Here is a 17678-nt window from a genome sequence, read left to right on the forward strand (position 1 = left end):
CTAGGAGCGTTACTCACAACTTGTAGTGCACTACAGGCTTCAAATAAAATCTGTATCATAAACAAATGACGATATCGAAATTTTGGGGATCAAGTCAAGCCAAAATCACCCTTGTGGCCCTATAACAAAGATTACAATCACTTACCAAGAACAGAGAGCGTGTGCGTGACGGTATCGGTTCCGAACTGGTTGTCGACGTGGCAGGAGTACTCGCCGGCGTCCTCACGCGCGACGCCGGCGATCTGAAGTGAACCTTCGGGCAGCTGGCGGACACGTTCTGACGGCACCAGGGGCTGGCCTTTCACCTGTATTATGAGAGTGGTAAGATTCAAAATTAAGTGGCTTTCCAATCACAGACAAGTGCTCTGATGGCACCAGGGGCTGGCCTTTCACCTGTATTGTGATTGTGAGGGTGGTAAGGAACAAAATTAAGTGGCTTTCCAATCATAGACAAGTGCTCTGATAGCACCAGGCTGGGCTTTCAACTGTATTATGAATTTATGAGGGTGGTAAAGCACCAAATTTAGTGGCAGTCTAATCATAGATAAATTAACGAATTAAACATTGAATTAACAGTGTCATTCATTCTTATGAAAGCAGACGTTTTTTAGAAAAAAATATAGTCACCTTCCAAATGATGTTGGGCGATGGCACACCAACGGCGAGGCAGGGCAGTTTTACATCTTCCTTGTATGTCGCGGTAAAGGATTCGTCGAATGAAGCAATTTTAGCGGGAACTGGAATAAACAGACATTAATAATAATAATAAGTTGACCGGTAAACACGGCTTCTGGGACGACTAAGAATTCTGAAGATATACAGATTTTGCTTAGCAAATAAATGCAGAAACAGCAGTTGAAGTTATATTCTCCCGAATAGCGTGTTAAGTGTTAAAAACATTTATTTACCTTTGTCGCTTGGGCTGCAAGAGGCGGTGGCTGAGGGCTGTCCTTCTCCGATGATTGTGGAGGCAGTCACCCAGAAGTCGTAACGGCCATTTTTCAGTTCGGTAGCAGAATAGCTCGNTGCAGAGTAACTCGTTTGGGATGCGGGCACCTTAACAGAGACGTTCGTTTTTATAGAACAGTAAAAACTGGTAATGTTTTTTTCATTTGGTCTTCTTTCTATCCTTTTTCTTTAGTGGGAAAGTGAGTCTATGTACCTTGTTGGGGTGTGGTTCAGCGTTCTGTGCTTGCGTGTAAACGTTGTAGTGAGTGACGACACCATTGGGCTGCGCTGGGGGCCTCCACGAGACAAGGATAGAGTCTTCACCCATGACGAGAGCTTTCACGGCGCGTGGTGCCTCGGGTACTGCAAATTAAATTGGATTCTTATACATTATAGGTACAACGTCGACATTTATTTACACTTAGTATTCTCAAAATTCTCAATACCAACTTACCGTCTTGTTCAGTCTGACAATGGATAGGTGTGGATCGTACGCCATCTCCACCGTTCGTGGTAGCGAGCACTTCCATTGAGTAGTTAGTGTATTTCTTCAGTCCGTGGAGAATCGTTTCGCTGCTAGCGGTGATCTTGGTGTCCTTGGTCTTCTCATCTAAGAAATATTTAAAAATTATAAAGATAGGACATATGTAACAAAATATGTAGTTTTTGGATGTGTGTGATACATACCATACCAGGTGTCGCTGGGTCCATAGATAACTTTGTATGCCTTGATGAGTCCATTGGCGGCAGCAAGAGGGGGAGAGATCCAAGAAACGCGGATGGTTTGGGCAGTGAGGGTAGTGCAGAGAACGTCCTGGGGAGGAGCAGAGGGAGCGCCTTCGGCAGTATACGCTCGGACTTCCACAGACACTGGTCCTGATCCGATCTTGTTGAAAGCCTGGACTACGACAGCGTATTGCGTGTATGTTCTAGAAAAGATATGAGTTTTATGAAATTATGTACAAATGAATGAAGCCACATGTTATAAAAGAACTTATCTATCTTACTTCAGATTCAGAATATCCAGATGGTGTTCCTTGCCAGATTCCTTAGAGATGTCGACGGTCTCGAATACAAATGATTTGTTGCTTGAAGCCAGTTTGTAGCCAACATAGTATCTGCAAAAATTGAGAGACAATTAAATATTTGAAAACTATAAGAACCCGAATAACCCATTTTAAAAATATAAAATTTTGCATACCCCTGAAGTTCGCCATTCCAGTCCTGAGTTGGGGGTGGTTTCCAGGTGACTCGGAGAGCGTGCTTGTCAATGGCATCGACTTTGACGTCTTGCGGTGGGCCAGTTGGGGCTTCTTCAGCAGTGATGATGGTAACAGTTTCAGATGGTTCCGAGGTGCCAAGTTCATTCTCAGCGACGATCCTGATATGGTAAGCGGTGGCAGGTCTCAGGCTGAATACACCGGCTTCAGTCGCGTCACCAGGTACAAGAACTCTATGTGAAAAAGAGACAAGGTTTATTTAAACAGTACAAACACGAAAGTTTTATAGGCTCATCGACGCGTCCACTAGTTTTTATTTAACTTTAAAAATCCGCCTTATATGATTTACGTTTGATTTTACTAACCTGTCAATATCTTTTTCCCAGTTGCCCTTGGCGCGTTTGTATTCAATGAGGAACTTCTTGATGGGAGAATTGCCGTCGTAAGGTGCAGCCCAAGACAACTGAACCGTCCTTCCAGATTTGTCCAATACCTTCAGACCGTATGGCGCTTCGGGGACCTCTGCAAATTAGAACTTGGTGAGTTTTTTTGTTTTAATTCATTGTAAAAATTATTTAAGGATTTTATAAGATATACTAACCTTGAATGATCATGTTAATGCTTGTGTCATCGGATCCAAAGGCGTTGGTAGCGACGCAAGTGAACAGAGCGCTGTCAGATCGTTCAGTCCTTCTAATGCTCAAGTCGGAAACCACTCCTCCAGGCAGAATTTCTTCGCGGATTGTGTATCGGGGGTCGGATTTGGGTTCAAGGCGCTTGTTGTTCATGTTCCAAATGATTCCAATAGGCTGAAAGAGACAAAAAAAATGTTTGAGTTTGAATATTGCAATGGAATCCAAAATATCTGTGCAATTTAAATTTTATAAACAGTACCTTCTCTCCTTTGGCCTGGCATTGAAGTACAGCTGGTTCGCTTCGGCGGGCAGTTTGGTTCCTCATTTTAATCTCGAACTGGGGTGGTGCTGGAATTACAAACTTATTTGTAATGATCTGACGATAGAACTGCAATTAAAATGTAATCAAATAAAAGACCTTTGAACATCTTACCTTGAACACTGATCAAGATAACAGCAGACAGTCCAGATCCAATTCCATTGACGGCCTCGCATAGATAATATCCTTCGTTCGTCTTTTGAATGTTATTAATCGTAAGAGTGCCATCCTCAACTTTTACATTAGGGTTGTTTGGCTTAAGGTCTTTGTAATCGCCAGGCGTGTCCCCTAATAACACGATAAAAATTATTAGAAAAACAGACCTATTAGTATGAATACATACAGAATACAAATGTATGATCATCCATACCTTCAGCCCTCTTCCATGTCACTTGAGGCTTGGGGAAGCCATCGGCTTTACATTCAACCTTAGCATCTGAGCCTTGGGCAAAAGCCTTATCAGTGGGTTCCAAAATCCAACGAGGGGGAACTAAAAACGTTATAAATATTATAAAACCATGTATTTGGGGACAAGTTTATCGTCGTGCTTTTCAATTTTCATGCAAAATTAATTATTTTCTCTAGTGCAAATATTTAATTTATTTTAATTTTGTATTTCTTTAGCAAGAAAATGTTGAAATATTCCAAAAATGCTGTCTTTGAATTACTTTAATTGCAAACATTTTTCTCATTAATTTAACTATTGGTTTACTGCTGTTCGAAAGCAGAATTTGTAACAAATTTTTAATATTCGTAAAAAAACTACTCAAACTGATACTGGCTAGTAACAAATACAAAACAAACAAGTAAAAGAACTAAATAATTAACCAAGAGCTAAACATCAAAACATTTTATTTCGAAATGTTATCAGTTTAAATAGTTACAAACACTTAAAAGCTCCTATAACAATTTTGTCTTTTTATAATTAACTGTGAATAATACTAGTAGTTAATAACAGGTTATTATGAAGAGTATACATATGAGGCAAAGCTCGCTATCGAAGCTTTTAAGATATGTTCATTATCTAGCTTCAAAATAAAATTTGTAGCTGACAACTACAAAAATCGGTGATAACATAAATGACAAGCACATTGCAACATAAAGCTCATTTCATATCTGATGAAATAGAGTGAAATTGGGTGACATTAATTTCAATTTAATTAAGTAGGTAGATAGGTAAACCAACTTGTTCTTGATTAAAAATATAGAATTTAAATCTATACTTCATCAGATATAATATTAGTAAGGCAAGCATCCAAGCATGTAAACCAAAAATGCAAATCAATACATAAATAAATAATAAAGGTAGGATCCCAAGGATTCGGATAGGAGAGGATAGTAAAGTGTGCAAGGATGGAAGGGGATGGTTTCGATGAGAGCCGCAGCCGATTCCTAAAACGACAATTACTATCGATCTGCCCATTGTATCGAGTGGGTTGTGTAGATTTCAAAAATGAGTATATTTTGAACATGAATAGAGGTACGTGTAACATTAACTAAAATCACTGCTATATTATGGATATATGGCATACTGCCTGTAGTAGCTAATATAGATTTATGCGTACAATATAAACTACGCAAAGCTCGTCCGTGCTAGGAGTGAGGGTACACAGAGGCTTGGTGCGGTATACCGTGGACTTCAAGCGACGCGGTATAGTTGGACGAGCCGGCGGCATTGCGCGCGAGACACGCGTAGGCACCGCTGTGCGACCACCCCGCCGGGTCGATTAGGAGCAAGGAAGCTCTCTGCGCTATCTTAGTTGCCGACACTCCGGCTTTCTCCTTCAAAGGTTGTCCTTCAAAGTACCATTGGACATCCAGGGGCAGATCGCCCTCTGATACTAAACAAGTGACTTGAGTCGCCTGCCCCGCAAACAGCGGAGTCTCGAACGAGAATGGAACTATACGAGGTATTACTGGAAACAACCATAGATATAGGGTTAGATCTGATTCTGGCAGGCAATGTTAGCGACTAGTAGAGTATGAAGAGAAGAGCAGTGATAGTGGATGACTTTATCTTTCTTTGGTGCGATTTTGTGATGTTAGTTCCCGACTCAGATTGCAATAGTAAAATAAACGTGCCGTTGACGACGAGGGTAGCGGCATACTCGGCGCGGGCGGCCGCGTTTTGCGCGATGCACGTGTAGTTTCCCTGGTGGTTTGCGCTGACGGAGTTGATGGTAAGAGCTGAAGCACGTGGACCTAGCGGCATGGTTAAGATATCTCGAGGAAGTCTCGAATCTATCGTTTCACTGCTGAATGTCCAAGAGATGTCAAGAGGCAGGTCTCCTTTAGTGGCGACACAGTTTACTACCACTGCATCACCGGGGTTGGATGGCATCTCACCAAAATTGAACGGCAGTATCAACGGTGGAACTAGGACAATAAAACATCTTTCAATGAAGCGATTTATCTACAAGAGTTAGATACGATGAAAAAGGATCGGAAGCGTGTATTGACATGGTTGTTACTCGCACCCTTTACGACCAATTCGGTAGTGTGAGACGTCACGCCGGCTGCGTTAGCCGCAGTACAGTTATAGAGGCCCGCGTGCTTGGCATCCACCGACTCTATTGTGAGGACGCTACTCCTTCGGTCGACGTTACTGACGCGGGTGCCGGGCACAACGTTTGCCGTTTGGTTATTGATCGTCCACTCAATGCGCACCGGTTGATCGCCGTGTGTTATAATGCATTGGAGAGCAAAGTAATCACCGAGAAAAGCTGGTTCAGGACCAGCAACGAAAGGTGCAATCTTGGGAGGAACTGAAACAAACTTTATCTAAAATGATCAAAATAATATGATTCTACCAATTTCATTACCGACTAACCGTATACAATTAGATCTGTTGCATATGAATTACGGCCCGCACGATTTTCTCCAATACATGTGTAAGAGCCGGCGTGTTTTGCATCCACAGATTCAATGATAAGTAAGCTACTCCTTTTCGAGTTGGTCATAAGGTAATTGTTGTTTCTTTGCGAAATAGGTTGTCCATTGAACATCCAAGTTATTGTTAGAGGAAGGTCGCCCAAGTTAACAGTACAAGAGGCTTGCAAATATTCTCCAACGTTTGCGGGCTTCTCGCCGAACGTGAATGGCAGAATGTTAGGCGGGACTGGAACGTTGTTACACAGTATCTACATTTATGAGTGAAATAAAGGCAACCGAAAATACAAAACACAAATCAACAAATAAAATTGTGGACAGTGTTTCATTTTAAATGAGAGAAATAAATTAAGCACCGTTAATTATTAAAGTTGCTGTATGGGAATCGGTTCCGGCCTCGTTTTCCGCGACACACGTATAATTTCCAGCGTGATTGTGAGATACTGAGGCGATACTAAGAATGGCACTTCTTTCTCCGATGTTGAATACTGTTGCGCCAGATCTTGGTTTGATAGGTTCGCCATCAAAGAGCCATCGTAGCTGAAGGGGATGATCTCCCTCAATAACCGAACAAGGAGTCGTGACGACTTGTCCAGAATTCATCGCGACGTCTCCGAACGAGAAGGGTTGGACCACGGGAGGAACTGAACAAAAAGCAAGCATTTTTGGAGCTACTGAGTTTGTGTACCGATAACGTTGAGAAGAGCGGTATGGCTTGCACTGCCTGCCATGTTCTTTGCTGTGCAGGTATAGTTTCCACTGTTATGACCCATCGCGTTTGGAATATCAAGGATAGATACTCGGCCACTTATTGTCATTGTTTTCATCCCCATCTTTGGAGTCACAGGTTGGCCTTGGAAGCTCCATGAAATATTCAAAGGTGTGTCTCCTTTTGGTACATGACAGTCAAGATGTACAGATTCGCCTGCGAATACGGCCTCGTCCAGATCGAAAGGTTTGATGTGTGGGACGACTGAGCAACAAAAATTGCAATAACGTTAGGGGGAGCTTTACATAAACATGCTGCAATATTTATAACATAATACCCTTAACATGAAGAGAGGTTGTGTATCTGTCTTCTCCAGCTCTATTTTTTGCAATACACGTATAATTGCCGCTGTGAGCACCCGTTACAGACGCTATGGTTAAAAATGAAGTCTGCTCCGCCATTTTCATAGTTTTGATTCCCATGTTTGTGGAAAGATCACGGCCTTCAAACGTCCAAGTAATAGACATGGGACGATCTCCTTTACTAGCGTGGCATGTCATTTGAACAGATTCACCGTAGTAGATGGATTCCTCAATTTCGAACGGCATTATATGAGGAGGAACTGATCAAAAAAGAAATAAATAGTGAATTCTAAGACAAAATCTAAACGTGCATTATCTATACATTTAAGTATATAATTTTCTATTAGGAAGAAGGGGTCGAGGTGGTCGGATACCATGGATGTTGACGAGAGCAGAGTGATGCGCGCGCCCGGCGCGGTTACTGGCAGTGCACGTGTAGTTCCCACTGTGCTGCCCCATTGCAGTCGGGATACTCAGTACTGATGCTTTCTCTCCTAACTTAGTAGTCGTGATACCCATATTGTTATGATAAGGGATTTCATTTCCCTGGAAACTCCATGTTATCTGAAGAGGACGATCTCCTTTCGACACGTGACATGTGAGATGTACTGATTCACCAGCAAAGATAGATTCTTCAACTTCGAACGGGATAATGTGTGGAACCACTTGAATCCGGATAAAATAAAATAAGATTAAAAGGGAAACATGGAAAGTAAAAAAAATACAACTAATCCAACTAACTGCGCTAATACATATTTGCAAGTACCGATTATTTTAAGTACTGTTGTGTATGACGCTGTTCCTGCACGGTTTTTAGCGATGCATGTGTAGTTTCCACTATTCGCGCCAGTGACGGATGGCAACATCAAAACCGATGATCGGTCACCAACTTTCGAAAACGATCCTAGCTCTCTAGACAATTGACGCCCGTTGAATTCCCAGTAAACCTCCAAAGGAGTGTCTCCCTTTGATATGTGGCACATCATTTGAACTGACTCTCCAGAAAATAATGCTTGATCAACGTCGAATGGTAAAATGTTTGGCGTAACTGTGACATAAATTAAAAATAATCAGAAGACAAATAAAAATATGATGAAACTTAAAAATGAAGAAGCGTACGCTGCTCAAAGATGTGAATATAGAATTCATGCTGATTCTATTTACACATCTACGTGCATCGAATCGCTGGTGTTGGAAACATAACAATAATGATGATGGTTAATAAATAAAACTGACCATGAACATTAAGGACAGTGGAATGATTAGCGGAGCCTGCACTATTGGTGGCAATGCAGGTGTAGTTGCCACTGTGATCAGCAGTGGCCGCGGCGATCGACAAGAAGGATGTGCGCGAAGTCATTTTAGTTGTCATGACGCCATGATGCGAAGAACGATTATCAAATCCGGGGTACTGCCACTTAATATCAAGAGGTAAGTCACCCTTTGACACATGACAGTTGAGTTGAACCGTCTCGCCAGCAAACACCGACTCGTCCGCTTCGAATGGTACGATGTGTGGCGTTACTGTTAATCCAGAAGGCCGATTATTGCCGAGGCAAGCGTGCAACGTGCAGTAGAGGCAAAGGGTAGCTAACGAGTATGGGAATACCGTGAACGTTAAGCGTTGTTGTGTGAACAACTGTGCCGGCGTGATTGGCGGCGTGGCACGAGTATTCGCCGCTGTGGCTAGCCATAGAATTAGGTATAGTCAGCAACGATGTACGGTCGCCGATCTTCGTTGTTGTAATTCCTTGATGAGAAGATGATTCTTCCCCGTGAAAACTCCAAGTTATAGTCAGTGGAGCATCGCCCTTAGACACGTGACAGGTTAATTGAACAGACTCTCCGGCAAAAACAGGCTCTTCAGCCTCGAACGGAACTATGTGCGGGGGAACTGGCAAAAGGAAATAACCAAAATAAGAAACAAAAATAATGAAGACGCAACGCAAATAAACAATTAAGTGTACCCTGGACGTTCAATATGGCTGTGTGGTTGGTGCTGGCTACTATGTTAGAAGCTGTGCAGGTGTAATTTCCGGAATGTTTTTCTGTTGCGGATGGGATAGCCAAAACGGAACTTCGGTCGCCTAGTTTTGTTATTTTGACTGCGTCATTTTTCCTCAAAGGCTTATTGCGGAATGACCATGTAATATTCAATGGCATGTCGCCTTTGGGGATATGGCACATGACTTGAATACTTTCTCCAAAGAAAACAGCTTCGTCAAATTCGAAAGGGGATATAATTGGTGACACTGAAATATATGCAATTGTACTTGATTACACGTATAATAAATTGCAAAATAATAGTGTGTGCAGGAGAGTACAGGAAGACGAGTAAGCTTTGTTTATTCACCCTTCACATTGAGCGTGGCGTGATGTTTAGCATTGGCGACAACATTGGAGGCTGTGCATGTGAAATTGCCCGAATGTTTAGCAGTCACCGTGGGTATTATGAGGGCTGATCCCCTATCCCCGACCCGCATGATGTTCACCCCAGCTAATGAACTCACATCTCCTCCACTAAAACTCCATTGGAAATCCAAAGGTTTGTCCCCCTTAGGAACATGGCACATCACTTGAACCCCTTCTCCATAAAATACAGATTCGTCGAATTCAAAAGGAGTGATAATTGGGGCCACTGGAATGTATGTCTTTTGATGTAGGTAAATTATTTTAATATGGTAGGTTTTTATTTATGTTTTAGTGATTATATTATTACTACCTGACATTATGACCCGCCAAAGTTACAACACAGGACAGGAGCAGGTTTGGTAAGCATTCATTTTAGACATGCACTAATATAAAACTAGGAGATTTTCAATGGTTTCATATTTATACCGTTAACGAACAGTTCTGCTGTGTGGTTCATAAGTCCTGCTTCATTTTTAACTACACAAGTATAGTTTCCTTGGTTTTGATGAGTAACTGATTCTATGCTAAGTTGGCTTGTGCGCTTGGTATTCATTAGATTTACTCCATTGTTACCAGATTTCACAATATTTCCATTAAAGTACCACTCTATTTTCAATGGAAGATCTCCCTTACTGACCGTACAGGTGACCAAAACCATTTCTTGGGCATTAACTGGCTCCTCGCCGAATTCAAACGGCATGATCTGTGGAGGGACTGTGGAGGAGATTGGTATAAGCAGAAAGCAAATTAAATTAGGATAACTTCTAAATAAATAACGAGCTAGTAATTCAACCATCATCGTTAATTGTACCGTTGACATAGAGTTCGGCGGTATGATTTGTTGTGCCCGCTTGGTTTTTAACGACGCAAGAATAGTTTCCTTGATTATGATGAGTGACCGACTCTATCGTTAGCTGACTGGTCCGCTTAGTGTTCGTGAGCACTACCCCATCAGCTCCAGAATGAATAGCTTTCCCGTTGAAGTACCATTGGATGTTGAGCGGCATATCACCCTTACTGACCGTACACATTGCGACAACCATTTCTTGGTCATTCACTGGCTCCGTGCCGAAATCAAAGGGCATAATTTGCGGTGCAACTAAAGAAAATTTTATAAAACTTCCATGAGTTTTTGCAACAAATAAAAACCAACTGAGGTCGCCAAAACATTGGGTGGTTAGTCACGAAATTGCCACACACGACGGAAACCCTCATGGGTATTTGAGATGAAAGGGACATATACAACTACAAATATACATATCAAAAGTATACTACTAAGACATACATAAAATATTATTATGGAAAATCGTGCGATCAAAATAATGTGTTGATTAATGCTGCATGTTATTTGGTACCATTCACGTTGAGGACGGCGGTATGGCTACTGCGGCCGGCGTCATTTTCGGCTATGCAAGTGTAATTGCCAATGTGTTCGTGTTGTACATTTTCTATGCTTAAAACCGATATTCGCTTTCCATTTCTATTAATAAAGACACCGTTGCCGGAGTTCAGAATCTGGTTATTGAGTTGCCAATGGATTTTTATGGGCAAGTCCCCTTTCCCAACGGTGCATGTTAAGGAAACCGTATCGCCTGCGTTAAGGATATCTTCACCGAAATCGAAGGGAGTGACCTGCGGTGCAACTATGACAGGAATAAGAAAGATGTATTAATAGTGTATAATAATGTCATTTTCACGAACAATAGGACATTGAAGAAACTAACGTAAGGCTTAACCTCGCGTTAGTCATTTACAAAACGAATAAAGAGAAAGGAATGGGAAAGAAAAGAATATGCGTATTGAAAAAAGGAAGCACGATTATTATTCTCTGCTGTAAATTACCGTTGACTGCTAACTCAGTTGAGTAGTTAGCATGACCGGCTTGGTTGGATGCAAAACAAGTGTACACTCCTGTGTGTGTGGAAGCTACGGAATCTATCGATAGACTGCTGGACTTGTGCCCGATCTTAGTGACTGTGATCCCGCGGACATCTTGAATGGGTTTCCCGTTTAAAAACCACGTGATGTTCACTGGGGTATTGCCCTTCGTTACCATGCACTGCACGCCAACAGTGTCTCCTGCATTGGCTGGCTCCTCCCCGAAGGTGAAAGGATGGATTTGAGGTAAAACTGCGAGAGGACACTACTATATCAAATACATACGTAAACTAAGGTCTATCACAGGAAAATGTTATTAGAATTTTATAAAATCTGAACCGTTAACTTCCAACGTTGCGCTGTGATTTACTTGACCAGCCAGGTTCTCAACATGACACGCGTAGACACCACGATGGGTGCCGTTTACGGAGTCAATGTTCAAGATGGACATTTTCCGACTCATGCTGCCAATCGCAATGCCCAAGGAGTTGACTTGTGAAATTCTCCTTCCATTCAAACTCCACGAAAAGTTAGCCGGCAGATCACCCTTATTCATGACGCACTGGACTGAAGCGGTATCGCCGGCATTGGCCGGTTCATCGCCGAACTCAAAGGGTGAGATTTGGGGAGGAACTGTATTGACATAAAAAGCATTACTAAAATAAAAGAAAGGAATAAGGAGAGAAGCGAACCGTTAACACTAAGGAGTGTGGTGTGATTGGTTTCTCCAGCCTCATTCTTAATTTCACATGTGTATGAACCACGATGAACAGAGGTCACGGCTTCGATGTTCAAGATGGATGTTTTCTTGCTAATAGTCGTTAAAACGATCCCAAGATTATTTCGCGGCTTAATCTCTTCTCCGTTGAAACGCCATTTAAACGTGACGGGCAGGTCGCCCTTGCTCATGACACAAGACACCGATGCTGTTTCTCCTTCGTTTAAGATTTCCTCGCCGAATTCGAATGGTGTGATTTGCGGTGGGACTATTAGAAAATTAAGGGGTTGTTTTAAAACTTGGGATGTCTAAGGGGTTCGGGTTACGTAAATACGTAAAAAGAAAAATAAGCCCACGAGCTGATAATTTTGTGATTGAATACCGTTGACTTTTAGTATAGCGCTATGGTTGGAGGAGCCGGCCGGATTCGTCGCCACACAGTAGTAGGTGCCCCTGTGTATTCCGTTGACCGAGTCAATATTCAGTATGGAAGGTTTTTTTGTTGATGCTTGTTATAACGATTCCCATATCGTTGTTTCTGTGGAGTATCTGTCCATCGTGGATCCAGGTGATGTTAAGCGGTTGGTCGCCTTTGTTGACGGCACAGGTAATGGACGCCATGTCGCCAGCGTTCGCCGGCTCTTCGCCGAACTCAAACGGTAATATCTGTGGGGGCACTGCGTGACAACAAGTCGTAAGCTAACTAGTGACGTGAGGGGCGCGTGTGGCAAACGATGTAGCTTTGGCGGGCATAAACAGTTTAATATCCTATTATTTTTGACGCGAACTTTTTATGCCTATAATTTAAGATTATTAGTTACACAATAGTTTATAGTTTCCTTCTGTAAAATAAATCACATTAGTACACATTATATTAATTAAAAATAACGTTGCATAACTTCAGTTCTTTGGGCATGTTAAATAATTGTTTGTATAGGTTTCCCACATTGAGAAGTAATATGTACTTGAATGACAACGTTATTTTTCTGATGAGCCACTGAGTTTCTCTGAGTGAATTTTCTTTTCTTTTCTTTTAATTTAGAGTTTAATAACAATATGAAATCTCAGACTTAAACCATTTACTTACTTTACTGTTTTCAAAGTTTTATTTACCGTNCTTCTTTTATAATAAATAAACTCAATTTAAATATTGTGTATTCCATTTAATATTAATTTAGTAAGTAGGGTCTTGTATGTGTAAGTAAATGGTCTGCTCGGATTACTAATGTTTGGCCAAAAAACGTTTCCCAAGTTCTCACATCGCAAACAACGTTTCNCGAAAACCATGATCATCTGCCTTATGCTTTGATTTGTGGGTAACGGTGGGTAAGTATGTGAAGTGTCAATTTGACAAAACAAATTATTTGGGATATAATATTTGGCAAAATAAAACATTTGCTATATAAACATTTGCCAAGTAAAATTTTGCCAAATGATAATTTGACCAAATGAATTAGTTGCGAAAAGTACAGTTGCTAAAAGTTCATTTGGGAAATGAAACTTTGGCGATAAGTTGTTTGCGAAGTGAAATTTGGCGAAAAGTAATTTGGCCAAACGGAAGGATACCGGTCTGCTCTATAAAAAAGTTTTCAAATTCGTTTAAACGTCTGATTCCAACACATTAATATTTTTGTACTTCTTATCTTGTAAACTTCACTTAACTGTTAACTTCTGTACTAAAATTTAGTTATAAATATTGTGTTGCAATCATCTGCATATACTCGTAACATTATAATATGATCAGAGGTGTATTAATTATTCTGAAAAAAATGCATGGAAAAAGATTATTTTTGAGTAAAATAAGTAAGTATGTACACACGACCACGCTTAACCATCCATTTCCGTTTTTGCTCTCGCTCTCATCAAATGGTGATTCTTTGCGATAGAACGAGACGACATGACAGACAATGGATAGTTAACACTGTTGCCGATGGTACATGGACTCTATGAAAAATATTGTAATTTTATTGACTCCCAAATTAATTTACCTCTGATGAGCCAACTTTGAATAGTCAACAAAAACATTTTAATTGTGTTTTAATTTTAAATTACGAAAATTTTAGCCATAAATGCCTCTCAAGGAAAAAAACATCATTAATAAATGTTTCAATCGAAATGTTCAATGTTAGCATTTTTTAAATTTTAATAATTAAACCTTCCATCATTCTGATATTTGATTATTATTATTTTTCAGCGTTCGGTATAAGAAAAGTCCTGCACCCGATTCTGTGCCTATAACAAACGGACCAAATATTTTTTTTACCAGGGACCTTTTTAAAGTCACTTGTTTTCCTGACAGTATATCAGTATGTAGGAAGGTTTTATCTAGGATATAAAAATGGTCGAACTTACCCATGACCTGCAACTCGAGATTTCCTTTAACAGTGTAGCTCTGGGAGTTCTTGGCGACGCAAGTGTAGGTGGCCTGGTCGCTCATGCGCTCAACGTTTTCGATCACCAGAGTACCATTAGGGAACACCTTCTGTTTGCGGTTGATTGGCAGTACTCTGAAAAATAACGAGGCAATATGAATTACAAAAGTCAATGTATGTATTCAATACGAGAAGGGCGCGGGATCCCATTCGTTTAAAATCACGTAAACGTTACGTCTATTTTCATTTTCACGTCCATTTATGTGTCGGTTTAGTAACCTAAAGGTGACAAGTAGCGGTAGCCGGCTACCATTTTTAGACCTTAACACAAGGAAATAAAGTTCAAAGTAACGTGTAACGTGCTTTGTCTCTGCTTGAGGATTAAAAAACCATAGGCTGCCAATGCCATAGAGCAAAAACAGATTTAGCCAACAACTTACTGTCCGTTTCTTTCCCAAACTCTAGCGACTAAGAAATGTTACTTAGCAGCAAGAGGAAAAAGAAGAAATATACGAACTTACCGTGTCCGTCTCGCTCCCAAACAATAGAGTCGATGGGGTATCCAGCAACGGGGCAGTGAGCAATGAGAGTGTCTCCAGTGACTACGTGGAGTTTCTTATAAACCATAGGCTCTTAGCAGCAAGAGAAACAAGAGATATAACGAACTTACCGTCCGTCTCTCTCCCAAACAATAGAGTCGATGGGGTATCCAGCAACGGGGCAGTGAGCGATGAGCGTATCTCCAGCGACTACGGGGCGTTTCTTCATGGGCCGGATGTAGGGCAGACCGTATACATTCACGCGGGCCGAGTGGGAGGCGCTGCCGACCTGAGGAGAAAGAAATTGAATTATAAACTTTATGTCTATTAAAGATAATGTTCCGATGTACCATTGTGGCTCTAGAGCCTTTTTTTTGAACCACCATAATTCAAATTGCATACCAAATTGTTCGTTAGAGCTAGGGGTATGTCAAAATGGTCCAGCTGGGGCGACATTCTGACACCAGTGTAGTGGGCGGATAATGAAGGCGCTCATCGCCGCACAGGTTCTCAAATAAGACGGCGTGATGAACTAGAGCAAAAGCTGTGAAGGATTCAGTAGTTCCATAACACGCACCTTGCTAGAAGCGATGCAGGAGTACAAGCCGCCGTCGTTGGTGTGCACAGAAGAAATGTTCAGGTGTGATTCCACGTTGCCATCAGCCGTCACGAACTGCCCGATCTGAAGTCGCTCGCCGCTGCTCAGCTTTTCACCGTCCAGTAACCAAGCGATGTCGGGCGTGGGGTTGCCAGATGCGACGCACTTGAGACGAAGGGAGGGTCCGGAGCGAAGGGTCTGCTCGCCGAAGCTGTGGCGGATTTGGGGTGGTTCGACTGGAATTTTAAACAGCGGCAGCGTCATTAGCAACAGCGCTTTAGTAGCGATGATCAAAGTTAACACAGTCGGTAATGGATCGGTGATCACATTTAACGAAAGTTTCCCATGCTTCGGAAAGCACGTTAAACGTGTTTTCCATCACTTGGCTATAGTTAAGACTAGTTAGAAACTTAGGTCGATTTGATAACATCTGACAATAACCAACCCGCACTGAGCACGCGTAGTAAAGTATGACCGAGCCACTTCGCAGTTGGGGTGAGACCTAATGTGCTCTGCAGTGGGACGGCTTTTTGCATATTTTATCTAACTGTACTTTGACAAGTTACTTGAGGTTAAACATTAAATAAAGAAACTTACATCGTCCTCCGAGTTTAAGTTCAGCACTGGCGCCGGCGCTCTCTTGGTCGTTGCGGATGAAGCATTGGTACATTCCCTTATCTTCCTTCTTGACAGACTCGATCCTTGAATTAACAATACAATTGTGTTAGTGATGTTTGCATACAAGCGTAAGATTCCTAAACTACATTCACAACTCATAAATAAGGTATTTATCATCTTATCAGAAGGTAGATTGAGTGACTTACGACTTTGCTACAGGAAAAATAAAATGGTCGATGTAGCAATCCTTTGGCATTTCGGAAATTCCAAATAACGAGTTTTGATGGCCAAAATGAGTACATACCTATATTAGCTATGGCTTTAGCTTATTACTCCTTAATGGAGTATGCAAGTTCAAAATGTTATCTTATACCAAAAGGCATTGTGGTAATATTTCCATTTTCTGAGAGTTAAATAAACATACATGATCATTGAGTTCAACAACTCGAAGGCATTTACCTCAGAACAGGGTCATGGTGCTTCATGTCCTTGCCATCCTTCAGCCACGTGATGGTCTTGACCGGGTTGCCCTCATAGCGGCAGGTGAACACGGCTGGTCTTCCGAAGTCTACGGTCTGCGTGGCCGGCTCTACAGTCGCTTTCAGTGGGGCCGTCACGGTGAGCACCGTTTCCACAGACTCGCCTAGTGTGGTGAAGGGGACATAGCAACGTATGTTAGGGTATTGTTGAAAGTTAGAATGGGTTTATAGAACCAGAAAATTTTGATAAACTTGATATTATGCTTTATTTAGCTCATTTGGAAATCGCAAATATATTTTTTTCTGGAAGCCTTTCATTTTGTAAGAATATTTTCTTAATATTCGTAGAAATCATTTGCAGGACTACAATGACACAATTGAAAATTCATATTTATGTTTGTAACTTATGTTTCTATAACTCACCACCAACGGAATTGTTCACAACGCACAGGTATTTTCCAGAGTCCTCAACTTTAGCCTCTTTAATGATCAAAGTTCCAGACACTTGCTTTACTCTATCATTGAGCGTAACTGGTTGTTTTCTGGGTGTGCCATCGATAAACTTGTACCATCTGAAACAATGGAGAATCAGTTTAGACTTTGTGAAATATGCAACTTACCTACTTGGTTGGTCTTTAGACTGCCCATAAAGATGAAGACGTCTCCGCTAGGGTAACGCTCTTTTAGGTTTAGTAATGCTGGGGATATGATTTTCTGTATTTGATTGTAAAGTTAGCTATTATCAGGAAATCCAATAGAAGCATGTATGTCTTAAACACCTTCAGATAATATCACATCACAGAAATAGTTATTTATCAGATGGAAATCATCTTTATCAGAGGCACCCACCTGAAACCAGGAACCGGGAAACCCTGACTTAAGCAAAGTATAGTTCCTGTTGCTCCTAGAGACACCTCAGCCTCTTGTAAACGAGCAGATGAAAGCTTGGGAGGGAGACTGTTTGTGGGTTCTTAAACAAAAT

The 17678-nt window shown here is 41.4% G+C and overlaps 1 protein-coding gene across 50 annotated transcripts in view; it reads right to left on the reverse strand.

The window, feature by feature from the left end:
* Positions 1 to 17678, reverse strand: part of Dscam1 (Down syndrome cell adhesion molecule 1) — a 59615-nt gene that overhangs the window by 12543 nt on the left and 29394 nt on the right. For 9 of the 50 annotated variants that reach the window (XM_028320259.1, XM_028320260.1, XM_028320244.1 and 6 more), the window contains exons 8-27: positions 17120 to 17268; positions 16677 to 16860; positions 16197 to 16300; positions 15579 to 15835; positions 15133 to 15290; positions 14443 to 14597; positions 11712 to 12005; positions 3493 to 3612; positions 3237 to 3410; positions 3063 to 3151; positions 2770 to 2977; positions 2534 to 2690; positions 2150 to 2401; positions 1956 to 2066; positions 1636 to 1877; positions 1403 to 1558; positions 1163 to 1311; positions 909 to 1056; positions 628 to 737; positions 146 to 305 (exon numbers count right to left, since the gene is read on the reverse strand). In XM_028320259.1, coding sequence (XP_028176060.1) covers positions 146 to 305; positions 628 to 737; positions 909 to 1056; positions 1163 to 1311; positions 1403 to 1558; positions 1636 to 1877; positions 1956 to 2066; positions 2150 to 2401; positions 2534 to 2690; positions 2770 to 2977; positions 3063 to 3151; positions 3237 to 3410; positions 3493 to 3612; positions 11712 to 12005; positions 14443 to 14597; positions 15133 to 15290; positions 15579 to 15835; positions 16197 to 16300; positions 16677 to 16860; positions 17120 to 17268 — 3377 coding nt within the window. Of the gene's footprint in view, positions 1 to 145; positions 306 to 627; positions 738 to 908; positions 1057 to 1162; positions 1312 to 1402; positions 1559 to 1635; positions 1878 to 1955; positions 2067 to 2149; positions 2402 to 2533; positions 2691 to 2769; positions 2978 to 3062; positions 3152 to 3236; positions 3411 to 3492; positions 3613 to 5204; positions 5499 to 5599; positions 5888 to 6699; positions 6985 to 7057; positions 7343 to 8318; positions 8607 to 8691; positions 8977 to 9049; positions 9335 to 9920; positions 10209 to 10305; positions 10594 to 10849; positions 11138 to 11336; positions 11625 to 11711; positions 12006 to 12064; positions 12359 to 14442; positions 14598 to 15132; positions 15291 to 15578; positions 15836 to 16196; positions 16301 to 16676; positions 16861 to 17119; positions 17269 to 17545; positions 17667 to 17678 lie in introns of all 50 variants that reach the window. The other 41 variants (XM_028320248.1, XM_028320261.1, XM_028320292.1 and 38 more) reach the window with 13 other exon arrangements.

The sequence above is a fragment of the Ostrinia furnacalis genome, unplaced genomic scaffold (assembly GCF_004193835.3).
Source record: "Ostrinia furnacalis isolate ACB-3 unplaced genomic scaffold, ASM419383v2 OfSCF7367, whole genome shotgun sequence".
NCBI lineage: Eukaryota > Metazoa > Arthropoda > Insecta > Lepidoptera > Crambidae > Ostrinia > Ostrinia furnacalis.